This window comes from Sorex fumeus, unplaced genomic scaffold (assembly GCF_029834395.1).
Source record: "Sorex fumeus unplaced genomic scaffold, SorFum_2.1 ptg000128l, whole genome shotgun sequence".
Classification (NCBI taxonomy): Eukaryota; Metazoa; Chordata; class Mammalia; order Eulipotyphla; family Soricidae; genus Sorex; species Sorex fumeus.
This window is the reverse complement of record NW_026606185.1, coordinates 45,817,688-45,843,506: the sequence shown is the minus strand read 5'-3', so window position 1 is coordinate 45,843,506 and position 25,819 is coordinate 45,817,688. Positions and strand designations below refer to the sequence as shown.

Here is a 25,819-nt window from a genome sequence, read left to right as displayed (position 1 = left end):
GTGGTCTAAGAACACCATTAACAAAGGTAATAAGATAATCATAATGTCATACACTTAAATAAGGCTTCAAACTTGACAAGGCTTTAAGCACTCTGCAAACATTGAACTCATTTAATGAGTTATTTGATAAAGCAGAATTTTAATAGTCATTTTATAGGTGATGAAACTGGAGCACAGGAATTTCCCAAACATACAAAGCTAGTAAGTGTGTGAGCACAGATTTGAACACAAGCCTGGTTATGCCCCAGAGCCTGTTTCTTGGCCCCAGTGATCTGATCTGCCTCTTTCCAATTACCAGCAAGAATATTGAATATCAACTCTGAGCTGAGCACTTGCCCACGCTCTCTAGGTCAGCAATAAACTGATTAAATAGAATTCTTTCTCTAAAGGAGCTTAATATCTAGCTGAAAAGACAAACCTCCCAACACAAACACTTGACTGTACAACATCACTTTCCAGTTGAACAATCAAAAATCAGACAAAATATTAGGAAGAATACTATTACTATATTTTTGAAGGCTAGAGTCTGTCTGACAATCAGAAATCACCCCCACATCTTAAGACTTCTAAGTTTTAAATCTCAGGAGGGTGGATGGGGGTGGAGACAAATCCTCAACATGGTAAAAGAATGAAAATAAAATGTGGAAAGTTGAACAGCTGAAGATTAGTCTTCAGTGATCGTCAATTTTATTGCAATTACCAGCTTAAAATGAAGTGTCTGTTTGCACATGACAGGCTCCTTATCTTTCAGATTGCTTTTAACGAGCCAGTGTAAACAAAGGTGATCCATGTCTGCACATGAGGATGACCTAATTCAAATAGCTCCATTAAAACGGCAACTGTCAGAGGAGCTGAAACAATTCCTGCTCGCCAGCTATTCTTTCTGCAACTCTAAAGACCCGTCCTTAAGAGCTGAGTTAACGGTGCGCTTTTCTCCTCCTAAATGTGTGGCATTCCTTTTTCCAGAATGAGAACGGAGCAAGAGGGTGGCAATAAAAAGCAAGGAGATAAGACACACACGGGGTTCTTAATGAATTGACACCGATTAAAAGAAAATCGGTGGGAGCTATAGAAGTCAGGCTCTAAGAAATAGCATCTTCTATCAAGTTTCCCATTCACTCCATTCTAGCAGCCCCACCTGCAAGGTCGCCAGATGTAGGGGTTTCTAACCACGGCACTTGTGCAGGGGGAGGGGAGAGAAAAGAGGGAGCAAAGAAGGAAAATGGAGAAAGAAGCAGAGCAGAAAGGCTCAGAGGGAAAGTGTCTGAGGGAAATCACGGGAGACGGGAAGGAGTGAAGGATCTGAACGAGGCGGGCGGCGGGGGGTGGGGGTGTGCAGGAGCCAGATTTTTATTGGAAGCAATTGAAGCGGTTGCTATGAGACCCGCCGGAGCAGAGGACCAGCAGCCAGCCCGACGCTGATGGTTCTTACCTCGTACTAAACCTTTCTTTTGACACAGTTTTAGAGTTGCTTCATATCCGAGCCAGCACCTGACACTGGTGACTTTTTTGTTTTGTGTCCCCTTCTTTTTTTTTGCCTCCTCCTGTCTCTCGGGTAAGATGGAGGTAGAAAGCGAAGCCAGCTGCTCCCCCAGCAGCGCATCAGGCGGGTCCAGAGAGTACAAGGTGGTAATGCTGGGAGCAGGGGGAGTTGGTAAAAGCGGTAAGTTTTAATACCAAATGCTGGGGAGAGAGAGGGTCTTGGTAGAAGCACCTCTGTGGAGTGAAATAATGCTGCTGCTGATGGTGGTGGTGGTGGTGGTCGTCGTGGTACTGTGTGGGGCTGGCAAACCACCGCAGTTAAATGCCAAGTCTCTGACAGGATGTTTGAAAGTATGAAACTGTTAAAGGGGATGGTGATGAGTCAGGGGAATGGAGAGCCAGCCAGGGAGGATGTATAGAACTTTGAAGAGGCTTGTTTTTCTTTTCTTTTCTGGCCTGGGTGATGTTTGCTTATAATTCGTGTCTTTATTTTAAGTAATAACGTGATATTTATGAAATAATCATGGTAGAATAAAACCGTGCTCCAATTTTCAAAATACATTCACATAAATAAAGAAGTGCTATGAATATTCAGTGAAACACACACACACACCAGCACAGGAAGATCAGCGCTGCTGATTGTTGTATTTGTTTCTTTGATGAGCAGTTTCCTGTCTCCTTTTCCTTGGTGATCTAGCACAGCATGTGTGGGCTTTGCATGACAAGAGGAAAGTTGATTTTTCAAAGTGAACTCCCCTCAGGACCGGTATTGGTGTGGGTTCTGTGTAGGGGGATCAAACCAAATTTTGTGGTGAATGAACTAATTTAAAAGAGAAGTTTTCAGGAATAGAGGATGATAAGAGATTAATGAAGGCAAGTACACATGCATTTATTTTGATATATTGACAATAAAAGTTGTCAAGAATAGTTTTCTGGAGTTACAAAAAGTCAAGTACAATAAATTTACAAAGTGGGCATGTAGCAGTGAGGGAGGATGATTGATGTATATTTTGAGGCAGTGACTATCACGAGAAAATAAACAGGCAGATACAGCTTCTATGTAAACAGAAAACCTCCTCCACTAGGAGTATATCTTTGATGACACCAAAAATAATTAAATAATCAAAACAAATATTAGAGTTAGCATGAATAGAACATGTCAGACAATTTAACACTTTCAGTGCTGAATGGCATGAATCGAAGTTGAGGTCAACATTTCTTTTATAATAAAGCAAAAAAAAAAAGAAAGAAAAGGCAAAAAGATAAAAAAGAAATTGGATAACTATGGCGGTGGATCCATAAGTGACAAGAAAGTAAAGGAAGGAGAAAACAGAGAACTACTTCATTGGAGAATGAAGTGGTTAAAAATAGGGAGTGGCCTTAAACTTACCAACTTCTACCCACAAAAATTTTCTATGAAAATAAAAAAAATTTCTGAATGTGGCGATTGATAAATGCTTTATCAACATGAGATAAGACAGTTCACTGTACTAGAAGGGAAAAGTAAAGTGAAATCACTTTCAAGTGTGTGTGAGAAATTATAAAAAGTTGTTCTTTTTGAACAAAAAATGCAATATTTTGAAGGGAAAATCAAATTAAATGTGCCTTAATGGAGGAATGGAAGTAGAAAGGATAAAGAGGATATAGTTCACATAAAGTAAAGCTATAGTTTAAAAGGACACATTTTGAGAGACAAAAATATCAATAAGAGAAAGAAACAGAGGTAAGGACAAGGTGAGAGACTAGCCAACTAGCAGCTTGGGAGATCACCAAAATACTGCAGTGGTTCCTTAGTGTGTCTATATATTGCCTTTGTCTGCTGGCTTGATATTTTCTTGTTTAGCCAAGAGCTTGGGAGATGTGGGCATAAGAGTACCAACGAAGTGACCAAGGTTGCTCTCACCTTGATTGGGTACAAAAAATCAGTTCATAACTAAATACCTGAGAAAAACTTTTCCCATACGATAAAGTTAGGACTAGGCACTTTATCTAACAAATGATGAAGAATTATAAAGGATAAATAGTTTAGCTGTATGAATTTTATAAATAACATAGTGGAAGGTAACTTAAGGAGAGTATAACTCATTCTATACTCCTGATTGGGAAAACTCTGTCCTTCTGAAAAAATATCTGGAATCAGAATGATGGAATCACTTCTTACGCATGAGGTTTACCCTGGTGATTCATTTATTGCTATCAGTTTGCAAATGTTCAAAGCACTAATTCTCAAGTGTACTCTTCTAATGAACACTAAAGCGTTTTCTTTAAAAAAAAGAAGATTTTTTCTCTTTTAAATTAGAAAGGAACCTTTAGCATTGTTGAAGATTTGGATCAACAGAGATATAATTTACTTTTTTTCCCAACAATTTGACCTATATGAAAGGATGGCACAAACCAATTACAGTGGGTTGTGTAAAGGGATTTTAAGTAGTTCTCTATTATGGAGACACTAAAGAAAATGCATAAAGCTATCATCTCATCTGAGTCAATTCTGAATGAGCCTTGAAAATAAATGGGAAACTCAATTTGCTGGTTCTGTAATTTTTAAATGAACAAAATCTTGGAGATTTTCTATGCTTACTAAGAAATTAGTTTCTTATTTCTATCCATATTTTATTAAGACATACTTTTGTGAATAGGCAATTTTGAAAGGATTTTCAACCTTATAGTTACAGGTACTACCACAAGGTTTAAAATTCATGAATTGGGGCCAATGAAATAGTAGAGAAAGTAGGGTACTTGCCTTGCATGCAGCTGACACAGGTTCAATCCCCAGCATCCCATATAGTTCCCTGAGCACCACTAGGGATGATTCCTGAATTCAGAAGCCAGACGTATGCCTGAGTATCATCGGTGTGGCCCCCAAGCCAAATAAAAAACCTAACAAAATAAAAAATAATAATAAAATACAAGTGCATGTATTTCCTGGGCACCACAAGGTGTTGTGCTCCCCTAAAGCCCCTTTAGAACCCCACCCACATACATAGCTTAATATAAAAATAAATTTTGAAAAATATGAAACCATAAGCAAGTTACTGAATACACACAGTGCATGGACCCTGTACTAGCTTCTAAAGTGTAAATGAGATGAAAAGAACATTAATGGAACAACAGATATAGAAGGTATAGACTAGATAGTCTTTATGCTCATTTATATTCAGCCCTGACCACAATCAGATTAGGTGTTGTCATTTTTATGACAGAAAACTAAACCCAAAGGATGTGTGTCCTGTCATGGAGGCAAACATTTACTGAGTTCCATGAGTTTCACCTAACCCTATCAGTTCCAACCCAACCACTTTCTATAAAGAAGGAAATAGATTGAAAGAAGGAAATAGATGATTAAGAGATCTTAATCATCAAGGAATCTTTTGAATGCTCTTTTTATATATTTAGATCATTAAACTAGTCCTTAAACTAATAGAATTAAACAGCATACACAGCTCATAAATACATGTTTATACAATTAAACTTATATATAATATTGTGTACACAATGTTATTAAGGGCTGAGAAACAATGAACAATAATTACTAGTCATCTCTCTATTTGAATCGGAGAGAATGGGAAGCTCTAAAAGCCAAAGTTATCTGCCAAACTTAATAATGTCCAATCACATCTAGAATGCAGTCCTCCTGATAACCAGGCTTGTTACTATACACACATTTCTACATAAAATAATAGTAAAACTTGATCAATTGACTATTTAATTTTATAGCACTTAGTCTTCTATGTGTTTCACTTATCTTTTGTCCCTTCTCCCATAAAAAAGAGAGCAAAAAACCCTTACAGGTATAGTCTAATTCTAATAGCATCATAACATTTCTCTAAGTTATTTTAGATTATTGACCTTTCTGTGTTTCTAGTTTTACATATTAAAATAGTTACTCCATAATAGAACATGATTAGTTTTTCCTTGCATTCACATCTGGTTCTCTCAGTGCAGACTCGAATTATTCAGTGGAACTTATCCAAGAATCTTATTTACTAAAGTATATCTGCATGTTCTGTTTTATGATTTTACATGAAGAAAAAATAACTTTAGGAGGTGAGTTATACAGTGTATCTTTTCTATCTGTATATAGTATACTCCCTATGCTCAGTGAGATGTCAAAGGCAAGGGCATGGTAACAATTTTATCCCAGGGGCAGGAGCAATAATATAGCTGCTGGGCACTTGCCCAGGAGTAATTCCTGAGTGCAGAGACAGGAGTAAGCCTTGAAGCCCTGAGCAGTACCTGGTGTGTGCCTTCTAAACAAACACACCAAAAAAAAATTATCCAAGAATATGCAGAGTAAGAATGAATGACACTCTTTTTTTCTTTTCTTAAATTCTTTTTTTTTTTAATTGAATCACCATGAACTCCAGTTATAAAGCTTTTTGTTTGAGTTTCAGTCATACAATGATACAACACCCATCCCTCACCAGTGCACATTTTCCACCACCAGTGTCCCCAGTCTGCTCCCCCTTCCCTGCCTCTTTGGCAGACAACTTCCCCATACTCATTCATTCTCTACTTTTGAGCATTGTGATTTGCAATATAGACACTGAGAGGCTTTCACGTTTGTTCCTTTATCTATTTTCAGCACACATCTCCCATTCTGAAATATTCCTCCAAACATCATTGACTTAGTGATCCCTTCTCTATTCAAGCTGCTTTCTCCTCCAGCTCATGAGGCAGGCTTATAACTATGGAGCAATATTCCTCACCCTTGTGTCTACTGTCCTTGGGTATCGGTCTCATATTATGTTATTTTATATTCCACACTAAAAAAAAAATACTCATGCCTAGCTCCTTCAGTAGGTAGTCTCATAGTCTCATGCTCTACCTACTGAACTAGCCAGGCGGGTCACTACTTGGGCGGAGCGATAGCATAGTGGGAAGGGCATTTGACTTGCATGCAGCCAATCTGGGTTCAATTTCTTCATCCCTCTCGGAGAACCCAACAAGCTACTGAGAGATAGTCTGCCCACAGGGCAGAACCTGGCAAGCTACCCATGATGTATTCAATATGCCAAAAGCAATATAACAAGTCTCACAATAGACATGTTACTGGTGCCAATGAACAACAGGAGGACAGTTCTACAGTGCTATATTCCACAAATGGGCACTCTAATTTTCTAACTCTAAATTGTTTTTCCATTATATTTTATGAGAAAAGTAGGGAAAGTATCTAAATATCAGATGAGGATTCCATGTTCATCTCTAACCTCTAAGACAAGTCTTGGAATTACCTTGGTTGAATTTTGTTTTAATACATACCTTCAATTGTGAAATATGTGTGAAATATCAGGCAAGTTACTTGGAAGAGAAAAGTATGGAGCTATTCCAAACTCCAGTTCCAGACATCTTCTGATTTATATTTACTGCACTGTCATATGTGGAAAAATTCAATGCAGCCTACAAAGTTATATTTATACTATGTATACTACTTTAGAGTCCACTCAGGGAAAGGGTGTAGATATGTCTGAATGCAAAATTTGGATGAATTCAAGCAAGAAGCATATAGGAAGAGATGGATCTCAAAGAAAGATAATTTAATGAAACAGTATGTAAAGACACAAATAAAATTAATATTTTTAGCTTTTTCACAAAGATATATTTTATTTATTTATTTATTTATATTTTTAGCTTTTTGGGTCACACCTGTCGATGGGTTACTCCTGGCTCTACACTCAGAAGTTACTCCTGGCAGTGCTCAGGGGACCATATGGGATGCTGGGAATCGAACCCTGGTTGGTCACGTGCAAAGCAAACGCCCTACCCGCTGTGCTATTGCTCCAGCCCCATCACAAAGATATATTTTAAAATTAGGGTAATAATATATTTTTTATTATTGGGGTAGTTGAAAATATATTGAAATTTTCTTAAAACATATTTTAGGAAAATATGATAGTACCACTGTAAAAACAAACATGTAAATAGTAGAAAGAAACTCAAAATATATGAACATGTATGAACCCTTTGTATTTGGGGCTGGGGTAGGGACCAATTTATGTCAACTGTATAATCATAACCATATATTTCTATTCTGTCTTTTATACATTCAGAGTTATATTTTCTAAAATTAAAACAATATCACTATTTTTTAAGAAAAACAGAAAATTGTACAAAACAAATTCCTTCAACAGCAATAAATTGGTTTGAAAAGGTAAAAAATCAAGCCTCCTTCTGATGCATTAAGTCAAAGAAAATAACCAGGAGCACCATCCACATTCCAACATTTCTATTTTTGTGTTTTACTTCATCAACAGAACTTTAGATCCGATGAAGCTGAACAATTGTCACTGGTCACTTCACGACTGTGTACCATTTCAATTCTCTGACATGCAGAGGCAAATAAAGAAGGACGCATGAAAATATTTCAGCTGCAAGAGTTTGTTACCTTTCACCCCCAATTGTTACCATCCTAATTACACTGCAAGCCTTACTCAGTGTATCAGTGTCAGCAAGAATTATCCACAAGGTCCAGTTAAGGCTCAACAGAAAAGTAAACTATAATTGACTCACTCAAGAAATGATAGGAGTATAATTCATGTAAAATGTGCTGACTGACACATTTCCAAGATTAACCACAAGTGGAGATTGTGTGGGCTCCTAAATACCTGCGTACTTTACATTTACATTTTTTCCATTTACCCTTCACTCTGGTTTCTCAATAGTCACTCTCTCACATTCACTTCACCCCCATTTGCTCCTCCCTGAGCTAGACATTAGTCAGTGCGCATTTTATAGTTACAGAAACGGAAGTCTACAGGAAAAAAAAGTGAAGTGCTAAGCTATAATCACAAAACTGACTAAAATGCCTTAAGGATGTCTAAGTTCAGTGCTTATATGTTTTATAGTATTATCTAGCCACTCTTAATTCGAGTCTTAATTTTATTTCTTCGAGTGATAGTACGATAAAAGAAGTTCAGCTTTTTTGCCAAATCTTCATAGATACACATAAGATATTAGACATAAACATACACATTAATACACTTCATAAAATTAATATTCTTAATATTCTATACGAGTAACAAGGTGTATTCGATTTATCAGGGGGGCATAGGAAAGCATAGGAAGTTTTAATCAGATATGTCGATATGTAGGCACCATTAAAGATATGTTACATCCTTGTCCATTCCAGGGTCCATGGGGTCCTCTGCCATGTAGAGAAAAGATAATGTTATTCTTAACTGAGAAAACAAAGCAAGACAATAAGGATCAAAATAAATAAAAACCTTAAATAATTTAAATTTAAAAAGTAAGCAGGATGCCAAATATACAAGTAGACTTAAAATGTATCTGGAAAATTTTCTCTCTCTTTCTCTCCATATGTATTTACATATATATTTACTATTTTCCATATTTCCATATACACACAGTATATATATTGTGATATATAGTGATATATATATGTACATATGTACAGAGAGAGAGAGAGAGCAAAAAGTAAGGTAGAAACTATAGGTCAAGAATTAATGTCTTCCCTGTCCACTTGTTTAACAGAGATGGATGTGGATGTGGATGTGGCTGCATATTTTCAGATGCATTTGCATCTGTGAAAATGAAAACAGCATTACACTGTTAAGAGATTTTGACTTACAACACCTTGATTTTGATTTTGACATATAACACCTGCCTCCTGTCCAGTGACATAGAAAGGATGCATACAGTCTTGTATGCAGTGCACTGAATGGGATGCTAGAGAAGTACATAGGGGATTTTAAAGCAGTGGAAACTGCTCCTTCACTTCGGTTGCCTTTCTGCTCAGAAAAGTAGTCTAGAATCCTACTGGATTTCAGCTTCATGGATTTTGCCATTAGGCTCCCATGACACCTGGCATAATACCTGGTCCTTCTCTCTAGAAATGAGGAGGGCTAATGTAACTGTTTTTATGTGTGTGTTTCTACAGTCTGGCAGGGTTAAGACAGCAATCTTCTCTTTTTTTTTTTTTGCTTTTTTGGGGGTCATATCTAGCAATGTACAGGGGTTACTCCTGGTTCTACGCTAAGGAATTACCCCTGGTGGTGCTCGAGGAACCATATGGGATGCTGGGAATCGAACCCGGGTCATCTGTGTGCAAGGCAAATGTCCTACCCGGTGTGCTATTGCTCCAGCCCTGGGACTGCAATCTTTTGCATTGCTTATACACTGCAGGGAACTGTCTAATTACTGATTTGACTATTATTCACAAAGTTCCATCCATGTTCACAATTCAGATCAATCCAAGGTCCTTTGGTAAAGGGTCAACCTTCTCCAGGCTGGCGGGCACCAACTACTGTGCAAGTAAAGCCCATTTTCCCTTTCTGCCAAAATCCTATTCCAAGTCACACCGTCACATCAGGATGGAAATAGGGCTTGTTCTAGTCTCCACACACCCAGTCATGTCAGCATCCTGCTACAGCCAAGTGTATTGAGGAGAAAGCAGTGCATGCCAGATTCTCTGGAGTATGTGTGAAGTGTGGGAAGCTGAGGAGAAAGGCTTCTCTGGGAATATTATACTGAATAGGGAGGCAGAGAAAAGAGGTTTGGGACTCTCAGGGGAAAAAAATCTACCAAAATGACCTTGTATAGAAAGCATATTGGGCTCACAGCTCCAAACAGGATTTGTGTGTGTGTGTGTGTGTGTGTGTTAAAGAGGTTGGACCACAGCTGGCTGTACTCAGATCTTCCTTTTGGATTTGTACTCAGGAATTATTCCTCTACAGTGCTCAGAGGACCATATGTAGTACTGGGGATCAGACCGTATCTCCGGTACTCAAGGGAAGAGTCTAAAATCCCTCTGCTACCTTTCTGGTGAGCTCCAAACTGGAATATTTTCTAACTAGTTAAGTTGTTGGTGATGGTGGGATGGTGGTCTCAGAGGTGGAGGTGGAGAATACCTTTCTTCTTTTTCTCAGAAGACTGCGTGTATAATAGAGAAGGGATTGTTTGGACAGTTACTTATGGAAAAAATAAGAAAATCTTGATTTATTACAAATGCATAGTTCCTCTATATTCTCAAGGAGTAAGACACATATCTGTATATATTGATGTACATCAATATATACATATATTTGTGTGTGCATAAATCTCAACAAGCTCATACACAGAGATAATTACTGTTGTTTTATCCAATTACTCTGCCTTTCAATTTCTTCCCTCCAAAAGAGCAAATAATAGTTCACAAGTTATCATTTTTTAAATCTTACAAAATTCTGGTCCTTTTCTAAGTGCTTTGTGAATATCATTTCAGTGAATCTTCAAAAATATTCCAAGTAAAACATTACACAACAATCAATTCTTACTTGCAGAAAACAAAAGTCGAACTTTAAGAAACTGAGTGTTTTGCTCAGAAATCCAACACTTGTCAGGTTTGACTTAGAACCACCCTGCTGTCCAGGCTCCTCACCACTGTCCATTATGCCATTCAGCCTTACATGTACTTCGTCATGCCCTGGTGAGCAAGAAGAGACCTTTGCCTAGAAACTGAGACTGATCAATGTTGGGTTTGGAGAGATAGTACAGCAGTTAGAGAACTTTTCTGGCATTCAGCTAACCTAAGTTCAGTCCCCAGCATCCCATATGGTCCTTCCAGCTCTGCTAGAGTTCAGGCTATAAAAGACTATGCATTAAAAGAAAGAAATTGGCACTTATATAAAAGTGGCAGTTGTGACTTAGCACTTGCCTGCCCTTGGGCTGGCATGAATGGTATTTAGTGAAAAAGGACTCGAAGATGAATAAATCTGCCCTATTTCTAGGATGTTCAACAACAGAGGTAGAGCAAAAAGTAAGTTTGTCAACTGAAACTTGACAGGTAGGCAACAATAATAGAGATGCAAATGCAGTATTAGAAGGGTCTATGAGCCCAGCAGGTCCCATCCATCGCAAAAACTGTACAATCACGAGCAGAGCAGATTTCTTGCAAGCCAGAACCAAGACAGCTGGCAGCTGAATAATACATATGATCCTGAAAATAACTCATGTTTTGCATCCAAAACCACTGACTGGACAGCATAACTGTAAGCCTCTCCTGAACAGAAGGGGATGGAAACAAGTCTTTCATGGAATATTTTGGAAAAACCTTAGTCAGCCTATAGACCTTTGTGTATTTTTGTGATTTGGGGCTAAAAATGCTTATTAGGCTATCATTGATGCAACTGTTTTGTTGTTAGCACTGAATAAGAATTGAGCTAGATTCTGAGAGTGATTCTGAGTCTGAATTCTAAAGCTAGCATAAGTTTTCACATATGTTTCTTGGGTGTGTGAAAACCAGTTTGGGCTTTGATATGGCTTTGTAAGACTATTATAAAATTAAAAAAGAAAGAAGGAACAGCAGTCAATCACAATCACAATTAAAATATCATCCTTCTCCCCTGATTTCAGGAAGCTCTTCAAATCAAGAAGGGAATATTTATTTCATTGGTTTAAACGGTTGCTACTATTTAAAGAACCTAAATGGAAACAAAACAAAACAAAACAAAAATCTCTTGCTGCCAGTAGCAAATGCTCTCCCCTTTTGTTTATATTTCTACTTGCTTTGTTATAATGCAAGTGTTTAGAAATCTAGCATCAGCCTTCCCAGTTTCATAGACCAACCCCAGGAAGTCTTTCATGTTTGTCTGCCCTTAAAACATCTATTTCTCACTTACTTCATCACATAAGAGCAAATGGAAAACATTTTCACATAGAAAACTCTGCTGTGATGAGCACAGGAGTGATCTGTTCCTCTGAGCTGATTTGCATTTTCCTTGAATGTAATCCTGAAGCAGCCCTGTATGTTTGAAACAGCACAGACTCTGAAGACGGATAGCTATGCATTGAAATTCAGTTCTGCCTCTTAGACAACTAACTTTGCAGGTTTTTCCTCTTCCTGATCTCCAACATTAAGATGTTGGAGAACTAAGAGTTCTTTCCTTGGGCCTCATGCATCTTTAATTTTTGTGATAATTTCATGCAGACTCATAAATGAATTTATATGTATATATACATATTTATTCTTGGATTAGATTAATGAGATCGCTAAAATGTTCAAAATTTAAAAAAACTAAATGATACTGATAATAAACTAGGATATAATAAGGTAGTGCAACCACTGGGGTGAATGATTTGGCACTGTGTATTAAGTTTAAACAATGCATATATTGATCAAATAATTTATTATTATTACTTCAAGTTATACTGTTACAAGAAGAAGTTCACATATACCTGAACTCATAGTCTTGGTTAGAGTGTTCATAGCCTTATTTTTATTATTTACAAATAAAAAGTGTAAATATCTGTCAGTCGAAGAGTAATAAATCATGGTAGGAGGTCCCTAATGCAAAAACAAACAAGAAAGACAGGTAGATACTTAAGAGATGACAAGAGATAAAATTCTACATATATTTAGAAAAATACCACAAGTCACAAACATTTATTTATTGAGAATACTTTTAGGCTATTAATCCCTGACACTAAATAACCAAACAAATAAATAAAAAACACACAAAGTTTTCTTTTTTTTTTCAATTTGGTGCAGCAATTGAGCACTTACGGAGAAAAAAATACAAATTATTTTGTTATCATTAATGTATATGATATAGTAGCTTTCAAGACCTTGCCAAACAAAAGTTCTACTTCAGTTCTGATAAAAATATTAAATATAAATAAAACAGATGATGCTAATACCAGGTGTTGGAAAAATGCGTCAAATTCTTGAAAGGCTAATATTTGAGATAAGATGAAGAAAAACTCATAAAAACAAAATTTTCCATTTTCACATTCTACAGAGAGGGAGAGAGTAATTAAAGCTTATTTATAGACTATAGCACTCTTGGAGATTTCCGTATTAAGGAGGTTTTGAATCAGGCCATTAATTCATTTAATATGCCATTTAGATATATTGAGTTTTTTTGTTCCACACAATGTTGTGGAACTAGAAACACAGCATTAAATTAGTTTTCATACACATATTTATAAAGGTCTAACATTAGGATAGGGAGAAAGAATAATTGGGAAATTAACAAGTGATGAAGCTTTAATGCTGATCACATTGGTGTTTCTGCCCATCTTTTCTTCTCCTTGATGAGATTTCTATAAAACTAAATTAGAAAATCAGAAATCTCTATTCTCTCATTTTCTTACTTCAACCTTCTAAATCACTGTCCTAAGCCAATAGCAATGAGTTTTCCTCTCAATATAGCCAGATGTCACCTTCTTGCTTCTGTTGCACCCCAAAAACTCCTGTAGCTGCCCACTCATCCAAGACTGGGTTTGATTTTATATTTTTTACTTTTTTATTTTATAGAAGAATATAGGAAAGCTCCCTGTGGTGTATTCGGTATGCCAAAAACAGTAATAACAAGTCTCACAATGGAGATATTACTGGTGCCCACTCGAGCAAATCGATAAACAATGGAACGACAGACAGTGCTACAGTGCTTTTATTTTATAAAGTAGTTCACAATATTTGATTACATTTAATATTCAAACACCAGTTCCACCACCATTTAAACATTCCCACCACATATATAGGATGTTTATTTACCCCAACCCCAACCCCTGCCCCAAAGCAGAACTGAAATAATATATTTTGTATTGTTTGTTATGAAAAAACAATGAAAATACTCCAAAAAGTATCCTTAGAGGGAAGAGTTGATGACTGTTGTATTTCACCCAGGGGCCATTCAGCCTTTCTATAAGAGATCACTAACATTTTGTTAAAGGTTAAGTCTTGTGTGCTTATATATATATACATATATATACACACATATATATACATATATGTATATGTGTATTATATATATATATCTGTAAAAGATATTTCCCTCTGAGATTTGTGGTCTCCTACTTTGAACCCCATCAAATGTGGTGCAGTACTCTTGGAGTATGGGTGGTGTGTGGTCTGAAGGGTCACACAGCCATAAATGTGACTGAGTGGTCCAGGAATCGGTTCACTTGTGGGTCAAACTTGGCCCGAGCGTGTGGAGAGTGGCCGTGAACATGGAGGCAGTGGAATTCTGGAGCTTTTCGGCTGCCAGATCTGGGTTCCATGGGGTGGGGAGGGGTCTCACCCATCCCCGCCAGGGCAACCCCAATGAAACATCCTGGCTCTGGGTCTGGCAGCATGGTTATGGCAAGTATCATGTTATTCTCCATTCTGGGAGAGAAGGATGTGACTCTGGATAATGGCCGATGACAAGATTATCTGGCACCAGCCAGAGGTGACTTATGGTCATGACTGCTGTGTTGCCGGAACCAGGGGGATGCAGGTGGGGGATCCCCATTCTCTGTTCTGTTGATGGATTTGATTTCCATAGAGTATGATTTGAAGCGTGATTTTTAAACCCTACTACTAAATGAATTCTGATCCTTTAGTTGTGGTGTTATCCTTGGTATATTAAGACCCATTTTCAGTATCTCTGGATCTCCATTTTCTTCTTTGTCAAATTGGGCTTATGATACAAAGATCTTGGAATCAATTCATTTGTAGACTTCTAACTTTTAATGACGAACATGCACTTAACACAATGCCTTACACTTTTTTTTTTACATTACTTTTTTTTTTTTACAGTTGTAGATTTACAATTTTTTGTGCTTGGGTTTCAATTATACAATGATCAGATACCCATCCCTCCACCAGTGCCCGTTTTTCACCACCATGGATAATATCCCTCCCACCCCCATCCCCCCATCCCCCCCTGCCTCTGTGGCAGGGCAATCCCCTGTGTTCTCTCTCTCCGTTTGGGTGTTGTGGTCTGCAAAAGAGGCATTGAGTGGCAAACATGTTCAGTCCATAGTCTACTTTCGACATGCATCTCCCCTCCTGGGAGGATCCTCCAAACATCCTTTATTTGGTGCTCCCTTCTCTGTCTGAACTGCCCTTTCCTCTAGGATACCCGGCTGGCCTCTAAGTTATGGAGTAATCATCCTGGTGCTGATCTCAGCTATTCTTGGGTATTAATCTCATACTTTGTTACTTTATATCCCCCAGATGAATGCAATCTTTCTATGTCTATCCCTCTCTTTCTGACTCATTTCGCCTAGCATGATACTTTCCATATTGTACCACTTGTATGTAAATTTCATGACTTCATCTTTTTTAACAGCTACATAGTACTCCATTGTGTAGATGTACCAAAGTTTCTTTAACCAGTCATCTGTTCTTGGGCATTCAGGTTTCTTCCAGTTTCTGGCTATTGTAAAGAGTGCTGCAATGAACAAACAAGTGCAGATGTCACTTCGACTATACATTTTTGCCTCTCTGGGATATATTCCCAGGAGTGGTATTGCTGGGTCAAATGGGAGTTCAATTTCTAATTTTTTGAGAATCGTCCATACTGTTGCCCAGAAGGGCTGAACCAGTGGACATTCCCACCAACAGTGAAGGAGTGTCCCTTTCTCGCCACATCCACGCCAGCATCGGTTGTTTTTGTTCTTTTGAATGTGGGCCAGTCTCTGAGGTGTGAGATGGTATCTCATTGTGGTTTTGATCTGCATCTCTCTGATGATTAATGATGTAGAGCATTTTCTCATGTGCTTTTTTGCCATTCGGATTTCTTCTTTGAGAAAGTTTCTGTTCATTTCATTGCCCCATTTTTGGATGGGGTTGGATGTTTTCTTCTTGTGGAGTTTAACCAGTATTTTGTATATCCTGGATATCAACCCCTTGTCAGATGTGTATTCGAATGCCTTACACTTTTATAGCATTGTCAGCTACTCCTATTGTATTTATTGGTATTTATTTAGTATGCCTTTCCAAAATCTCTAGTCAGTCCTATTCAGCTAAATAAAGGTTACATTTTCTGTGCTTTGCCCACTGCTTATATGACTGTCTTGCTCCTTAGTCTCAAAAAAGCAATTCTCATTTACTTCTCTCTCTATAACAAATGTTACTTTCTATTTAGTGTAAAAATAAAAAAGCATATGTGAAATCCTGAGCAAATGGGCTTACAAGCATGGAAACCAAATGGTACTTCACTAACCAGTTTCAAGGGAGGAAAACTGGTTTTCAAGCCTCCAGTCATTCCTAGGAAGGAAGAGATAAGTTTGTCTTTTCTGGAAACTATTTGCTTAGCTTAATTTCTTTACTATTATTTTGTTTTTGAATGTCTCCTCAGTAGATTTAGAAAGTAGCTCCCTGAAATATGGTGCTCAAGCCCGAAGAGGTAGTGTTGCTCATGTCCCGTGAAACTTTAGGCCAACAGGCTACAGTGTGGGGACTGGATGGAATGTGATGTACTATGTGAAATCATTCTGAATATTCAGTGTAGCACTGTAGCACTGTCCTCCCATTGTTCATTGATTTGCTCAAGCGGGCACCAGTAACATCTCCACTGCGAGACTTGTTACTGTTTTTGGCATAGTGAATATACCACGAGGAGCTTGCCAGGCTCTGCCATGTGGGCAGGATACTCTCAGTAGCTTGCTGGGCTCTCTTAGAGGCATGGAGCAATTGAACCCGGGTCGGCCATGCCCTACCTCCTGTGCTATTGCTCCAGCCCAAGTTCAGTGTAGAACTTATGATATCAAAAATTAGATCTGATTTCCTTTTACTTTATTTGGAGAAAAGACTTCATATAAATGAACAGACATAGAGAGCAAGAGCGAAAGAGAGAGAAAGAGAGAGACAGAGACAGACAGGGTGAGAAGAAAATTGCCTACCATAGAGGCAGGTGGGTGGATGGAGGAAAATTTGGGGACATTGGTGGTGGAAAATGTACCCTGGTGAATCAATGGATCTTGAAACATTGTAAGTCTGACACCCAATCATGAACAACTTTGCAAGTGTGTATCTCACTGTGATTCAATTAGAAATAAAAATTAAAACAAATAGAATCAAGCAAATCTAAAGTAGAATCAGATAAGTCAGCAAAGGCTCAGTGGCTGGTCCAATTTGAGCTTATGAAGGTCACCCCTTTTATATCTCGCAGGATTGCTCTCCATCACTCTTGACATGTGCAATTATTTTTAATTTTCTAATTTTATAGTTAGTACTTGAGCTACACCAGCTAATCCCTAGGTAACTAATAAGGTCTTTCACTTCCACCTATATTGATTGATCATCTGTTGGAGTTTTTATTATCCATTTGTGTTTAATTTGCTGATATTAAAAAAATGACTCATTTCTGGAAATGATGAATGGGTTTTCCAAAAGATAGGACTTCACTTTTGATTTACATAATGTCAAGCTCACTGGAATTGGGGGAGCCTACAATTGGATGTCATTGTAATAAAGACCTGTGTAACATAGTCTTTTCAGGTCTTTAAGAGTTTTCTAGGGTACGGGAGATAATATAGTAGGTAAGTTTCTTTTCTGGCCTTGCATACGACTGAGCAAAATTCAATCCCTGGCACCACACATGGTTTCCCGAGCCCTTCCAGGAGTGATCCTGAGTATAGAGTCAGAGTTATGTTCTGAGAAAAACCAAGTGTGACTCCACCTTATAAACAAAACAAAACAAACAAACAAATGCCATGCCACCATCAACACCAACACAAATCTCTCCTCTTTCTCACAGCTGAGCTGTTGTATTTTTTGTTTTGTTCATATTTCTTTGTAGATACAGCAGCTTCCAGTAAGTCTTTTCCCATGGAAATGACTCTTCCCGCATAAATCCTTTGCTTCAGTTGTAGGACATACCAAGTCCAACATCTTACATTCTGCATTCTCCCCTGACTTTCATCAATGTTTATCTTACCTATATCCACTGATCTTCAAGAACTTTCTCTTTCTACTTAACTTACACTTACTATTTGAGAGTCAAGAGGTGAACATGCAAACCCAGAGTAATTTAATTTAATTCATATCAATATTTTAAGTACTTCCTGCATGTAGTAGTCTTGGAATACAACATATTCTTCTTTAATTTTCTCTGCATATGCTCTGTCTAATCACTAAAAAAACTTGAGAACTACATTTCAAAAATTCTTTAATAACAGGTTTCCAAATATGAAAGGGGAGTACTTATACTCTGGGGAGTCAGGATACTTTCAAGAAATGTAAATTCTCACACCTCACCCTGGATTCTGCAGATTCAGGTCTGAGGTAGGTATCCAACAACTTGTATTTTTGGAGAAGGGCCATACCTGGCAGTATTCAGAGTTTATGCCTGGTTTTGCATATAGGCATCACTCCGGGAAGAGTTAAGGAGACGTTACACACTCTTGGGAATTGAACTGGGTTGACTGCTCACAAAGCAAGTAACTTACCAGCTGTCCTATCTCTCCCTCCCCAAGAAATGCGCAGCTTAGCACACTTTTTGTGTGACTGGTAGTTCAATGTAACAATTAAAAATAGTCCTCAGATTAGACTGAACATTGGAATCACCTGGGAAAGTTTTAAAAATACAGATGAATATCAAAGGCATCATTTTAATTGGACTGGGTTTTACTTGGTATGAGATTTAGGATGAGCATTTAAATGTGTTCAAAGATTGCCATATGGTTATATTTATAGGAATATTTGAGTCATTTCTCAATAACACACTGCTTTTCTTTTATCTCTCATAGAATAATCAGAACTAACCATACACTTATCTGTCTCATATTTGATAGCTAAAATGCATTTCTTTTAGTTCTAAGACTTAAAGAGTTAAAATGTTTGGATAGGAACAAGTCACATTTCTTCTGAGCATGGATGTGGTTCTGAAAGTCTGCCTCCATTTCTCTTCACCCCTCCATTACCTTCTTCTTTCAGTCCATTAGAGATCATCTTCAGCATCATTTTCTCCTAAAGAACTTTAAATTCAGCATATTGTATACTTATCTAAGCAACTGTGACATTAGAGACACTCTAAATTATACTAAGTAATTTTGGATTTAAAAAAAATATTTTAGGGGGCTTGTGAAATAGTACACTATGTAGGTCGATTGCCTTGCAAGCATTCAACTAGGGTTCAGTCCTCAGAACCTCATCTAATCCTGCAAGCTATTCCAGGAGGGAGTGAACACTGAGATCAGAGCCACGAGTAAGCCCTCAGCACCCCTGACTGTCTCCTCCAAATCATATATATTATAAAAGGTAAAGGCCCTCCCGTTGATCGTCGATTTACTCAGCGGGCCCAGTAACCTCTCCATTGGAGACTTTGTTGTTACTGTGTCTGGCATATCGAATACTCTCGGTAGCTTGCCGGGCTCTCCGAGAGGGGCGGAGGAATCGAACTCGGGTCGGCCATGTTGGCCGCGTGTAAGGCGAACGCCCTACCCACTGTGCTATCGCTCCAGCCCACATATATATTATATATATCAAATATATAATTTGTAAGTCAATATATTCATATGTAATGTATATTAAAATACTTGATACATGTAAGGGATATGTCACCTAGAATTTAAGAAGAACGTAACAAACATCTTTAAAGTCCATCAATCAACTATTTTACTATGAGCTTTTTTAGCTGCTTTAGCAAATGTTTATAATCACCAAGCAGATTATTTTCAACTCAATTTTAGATATTCTAATAAACTGAACAAAGAAATATAAAAGCAAAAATCTCTATAGCATCATCAAAACATGAAATAAGTCAAATTTGTTTTATTATAGCTTATATGTTTGAATGGTATGGAAATATAAATGTATATTGCCATATGAATAAGTATTTTACAAGCAATAAAATAATACTCGCATATTGTCTGTGATATAAGAGCATATTTGCTCTAATTGAAAAATGTAGGATTTATTTTTTGGATTCTTGAGACTCGTCAGTCTCCAGAATAATTTTAATAACCTGAAAAGAACAAAACATCATTTCTGGCTCACTTTTGTGAATTATTAACATGTGATATTATTTATTTACACTTTAGTTAATAGTTTTACTTAGCAATTACGAGAGGCGAGAGAGGGCATGAAAGAGAAAAGAGGGTAGGTGGAGAGAAAGAGAAAGAATGAAAGAGAGAGAGAAAGTGAGACAGTTCAATAAAGAAAAAAAATCATACACTCTCTGACCTTGGATGTGGCTGAGACTCTAAAATACAGTAGACATATAGTAGGTATTTGAGCCACAGTGCAAGCCTGGAATTTTATTTACTTTCTGTTTCTGTTTTGCTAGAGTTCAAGTATATTGATTTTAAATCACAAACTTATTTTCTTGAGCGATTCTAAGCAATCCCTTGTTAAAAAATCAGTGTTTTAGTTTGCTTTACTTTAGTTTTGAGGCTAAACACCAAGGTTTAACCTTTGGGGCTACTTCTGGCTCTGTGCTCAAGGATCATTTCTAGAGCTGCTTTGGAGACCATGTTTGCCAAGGGTTGAACCAGGGATGGTCGCATGCAGTGAGAATGCTCGAATCTCTATAAAAGCTCTGCTACCCATGCAAATAAATTTTTATATTAACTTCATTTTTTTCTTTCCTCCAATCATTTTTTCCAATGTGACTATTCCCTTTGTTCTAGATATTTTGTTTCTTAATGGCTCCTATAACACACTTTATCTGATCAACTACTAATGTACAAGGTTTTAATTATTGTAAATGTGAATGGCACTGAATATAGGTGTTCACTGTGCCTAAATCAGCCAAAAAATATTTTACCAAAGTTCATAGATAAAACATCTTATTTTAATTTCCTCAGCTCTAAAGTTAGAATGAGAGAATGGGGTAGATTAGATAAACATTGAACATCCATATATGTCTCTCAGAAATAAATTTAAATATCTATACAGTCAAATCATCATGGCAATTGAGTTTTAAACTCAGCATCTAAGGCTTTAGAATGTTACTCAATTTACTAAATCAACCAGAATATGGCATTTTACTGCAAATATATGCACAGGTAGATATTAAAGATATAAACTCCCATAGAGTTTTAGTTTAGATAAATGATTACATTGAATTTAAAATGAAGTATATATTTTTACATATGAGTTGGTGATTTAAATAAATTTACCCAAAGTAGTAAGTTTAAATTTGTGTATCTGACTATGTTTTTAAATTGAATTTATGACTACAGGTTTTTTCTCATTGATGAAATAGTACTTTGGTATTTTTACGGATATTTTGATTTATTTTACCCATTTCTTAAAGCTATTTCTGCAGGTGTTATCTAAACTTATTTATATTATCTAATAATTAATTGTTCAATTTAATATGCACTTGATATGTTCTCAGCACAATTTTTCCAAATATATTCCATATGAAACTCAAAACCATTTTCTGTATCAAATCACTATTTTTAAAGTGTCTTTTCTCCAATCCTTCTAATGACATTTAACTCAAATCAAAAACTTTATTAAAATTCATAGTACTATCAAAAAGCCACAAATAGAAAAAAATGCTCAATAAATTATTATTGTATATATTCAGGATGAGATAAATAAAAGACAGACAGGGAATGAATTTGGAACTAATCTAGATCTCGGCATTTCAGTCAAGTCAGTTCCAACCAGCTATTTTGTAAACACTAATCCTTTGAAGTCCTTCTCTTATGATACACAATCCCATGAAAATAATCATTCAATTTCCCTATATTTTTTGTTATCTCCTTTATCTTTTATCAGTCATGACAAGTCACAGGGAAGTTGGAAGCCATCTAAACTCCACTGTCATGTAATCTGCAGGAATTTTATATTTCAAAATAGAGTTTTAATTTGTTTTTCCTTATATTTATTCTTGGCACACCTTAAATTATGCGCCACATTTTCCTAGTTTTATTCCTGTCTCTTCGTTAAACTTTTCCGTACATAATTTCATATATAATCTACAATTTAGCAGCTAATCTTGTATACAATTTCTTAATATGACATAGAAGTGAAGAGAATGTGGAGAGGTAAAATTAAGTGTGTCCAAGAGGCAGTTTATAAGAATGACAAGTACATCTCTCAGCAATTTGAATGGCTTTCTCCAATTCCTGCAGATGGCCTTGTCCCCAATACAGTTTCTTTTATATTAGCATTCACTGTAGATTTCACTCTTTCGTTCACTTTCTCTCTGTCTCTGTCTCTGTCTCTGTCTCTGTCTCTGTCTCTCTCTCTCTCTCTCTCTCTCTCTCTCTCTCTCTCTCTCTCTTTCATCCATTTCTCTTTTCTCTTCCTTTTTAATGAACTAACAGAGAGGTAACTACTTTGGAAATTTTAGATCTGAAAAAAATGATAAATAAGACTTTCTAGCAAACTCCATCACCTGGAAGATATTCATTGTTTCTTTTTTTTTGTATTTAAATACTTCTGTTTCTGAAAAATACATTTTATTCCATTCCTGTTATTAAACATGAAGAGGTAGATGAATAGTAAAACATATTCTATAGCAACAATTTGTTGATGGTAATAAGCATGTTTAAAAATCGCATTTCCCAAATAGGTTGCCAAATTAACTGTGATTTATTCTTGCAGCAGACCAAGAAAACACTTTTTGATCTTCTCGATGAAATCCAGTTAGACTATGGCTTTTCTAGTGAGGAGCAAATTCCATCAGCCTTTGATGGACCAAGGGAAATGAGCATTTCTCCTTGATTGACAACGACACAATTTAATAAGAAATATCACAGTAACCTTCACTCCTTAGGGGTTTAGATTCCCTCATTAAAATAACAAAATCAGAATCAGTTAACTTGAGATGTTTTCCAACTCTTAAAGAACTCCTTCACCTAGTGATTTGATACCTCAAGTCTAGTGAAATAATGTGAGTGAGATGACACTGTACTTTTCTTCCTTCAAAATATTATAGCCCATATATAGAAATTACTCTGCTGATACTTAAAAGTATATATATTAATCAAAACTTATATCGGCTAATGATTAGTGATGAAACAAATACTGTTTTATTCTCTCATTTACTAACAGAAAGACTTAAAACATTTTCCCATCATTGCATACTGCTCACAAAGGCAAAATGAGAAATATCACTGGACCTAAATTCTAACCATTGTTCTTTGGTTTATATTCCATTCTATGCTGCCTCAATTAGGTAATGCTAGCATGCTTCACTGCCATATGTCAGTCACTTGCATGATAATAGGAAACCAGACATAACTGTCACATGCTTGCTGATGCCTATAATCCAAAGGATCATCTTCCCACTTTGCAATCACATTGGTCTTTCATCAGGAAGATTTAAGATGTTTGAAATATGACCAGAAAAATGCATTTAATCTTGAAATCATACTTAATGATTACAAACTTATATATGTGCACTCCATATTATTTATTCTGCTAATTTCACATAATGACAAACTTGGTTTCAGTTTAATAGTTTCAGGGAATAAAATCACTTCTATACAAAATATGTAAATCTACCTAATGGACAAATGTAATTTTTTTGCCAATATAACTCTTCTATCTCAAACATGAAGAAACGAATCACAGATTATGATTATTAAAAATAATTAGACCCTGAACCTTCTATTTCCAATAATGTTCCCATTAGAAACCAAGGAGTTATAACAAGAATTATTCAAAAGAAATGTGTTTTTTTTAGATGGAGTAACTTCATAGACATTTTCCAAAAATATTTTTTGGTATTCTCAAACATATTTTAGAAGATATTGGATATCATTGTACCTTAGAAAGTAACAGCACTTTTATTCCAAGTAATGATATAGATAGAATGGTTTGTGAATTATAATCATATCTACCATTAAAATTGTTCATCAAGCAATGTACTCAGGGTGATGAATACATCAAAGTATAGAAAGCATTTGAGATTGCTTCAATGTTTGGAATGATTTCACTTACATATGTTCAGCTATGCTTTAGCTTGATAAAGATGTGAACCAAGGAAAATGGACTCATCAAAACTCTTTTTTAAAAAATATTGCTAAAGAAGGAAAGGATAAATTAAACAAATATCTTCTCTCAATAATCATAGACAGAAATCGGATCAGGACCATCTAGAATTCTAAAATAACTGGTAATCCAAAGGTCATCTTTGTCTTTCAAGTATAAAATGTAATTTTATTTTCTTCAAACTATACAACTATGTTACTTAACTTTAATATCTGTACATTAAAAGAGTCCATTGTGTTTTACTATCCAGAGAAAGGTATAGTAAGTTGAACTTAGCTGCAATTATGGCTTCGAGGAAATGAGGCTGACTCTGTCACAGGATAGACTCCAAATGAAGGTAATCATAGCAATTTTGGTCACTTTTACCAAAAACAAAAAGATTCCAGATAGGATCATGGGGCCAATTACTTTAATTAGCATCCCATTTCATTAATAATACAGCTTAATACCTCACCCAAAAATCTGTAAACTATTTGCTGAGATTGATTATCAAAGTTCATACAATATATATTTTTTTTAAATTTTTATTAGTGAAACACCATGAGGTACAGTTGTGGACTTACAAGTTTTTGTGCTTGGGTTACAGTTATACAATGATTGAGTACCCATCCCTCTACCAGTGCCCATTCTCCACCACCAATGATCCCAGTATCCCTCCCATCCCCCTACCCCCCCATCCAACCTCTGTGGCAGGGCATTCCCTTTTATTCTCTCTCTCCTTTTGGGTGCTGTGGTTTGCAATAGAGGCATTGAGTGGCAATCATGTTCAATCTATAGTCTACTTTCAGCATACATCTCCCATCCTTGGAGGATCCTCCCAACACCCTTTATTTAGTGCTTCCTTCTCTATCTGAGCTGCCTTTTCCCCTAGCGTGTGTGGCTGGCTTCCAAGCCATGGAGCAAACCTCCTAGTACTTATCTGGACTATTCTTGGGTGTCAGTCTCCTATTTTGTTACTTTACATTCCCCAGATGAATACAATCTTTCTATGTCTGTCCCTTTCTTTATGACTCATTTCACTTAGCATGATACTTTCCATGTAGTACCACTTGTATGTAAATTTCATGACTTTGTCTTTTCTACTCCATTGTGAGTTCATACAATAATTTTATTGTCTTGTATTATAAAAGAAGCTAATGTCTTCAGTAAAGTAAATATTTAATTTATCTATGTTGAAAGAATAAACAAAAAATATTCTCTTTACCTTTGAATTTAGTAAGAAGAATTTAAGAAATCTATTTAAAAATAAACTAGATAGGAAGATATAAATTAACTTTCAGGTAAGTGAATTCTTAGAAATCTTTATTCTAGATTTCCTTGAAATTATCCATAACAAAACTCTTACCATCTATTTTTCCACAATTAACATTTCATGTGCATTCCCATATATTGTCTCCACAGATACAAATAGTACATGGAAACCAATGAATACGGATATATTTCAGTCAGGTTCTTATTTGAAGATTACTGTGCATCTAGTTATTTCAGTATTCTGCTTGATAGTGATCTAGGAAAGTAGAATGGGAATAATTATAAAAACTACTATATATTTTGATATTAAGCTTAACATATAGTCCGTGTTTATAAAAGTTCACTTTAAGATCAATAAAGTGTCTGTGGAGAAATTTCCTGAATAACACATTTTGAAGTTTGATAACATAGCTGTTGACATAT

General features: G+C 36.3%; 1 protein-coding gene across 1 annotated transcript in view; it reads left to right on the top strand.

Moving 5' to 3' along the window:
* Nucleotides 1-1,335: 1,335 nt before the first annotated feature.
* Nucleotides 1,336-25,819, top strand: part of RIT2 (Ras like without CAAX 2) — a 341,283-nt gene continuing 316,799 nt past the window's right edge. Inside the window, exon 1 of the mRNA XM_056138174.1 lies at nt 1,336-1,663. Within this exon, the coding sequence (XP_055994149.1) occupies nt 1,561-1,663 (103 nt within the window). The 5' untranslated portion in view covers nt 1,336-1,560. The remainder of the gene's footprint in view (nt 1,664-25,819) is intronic.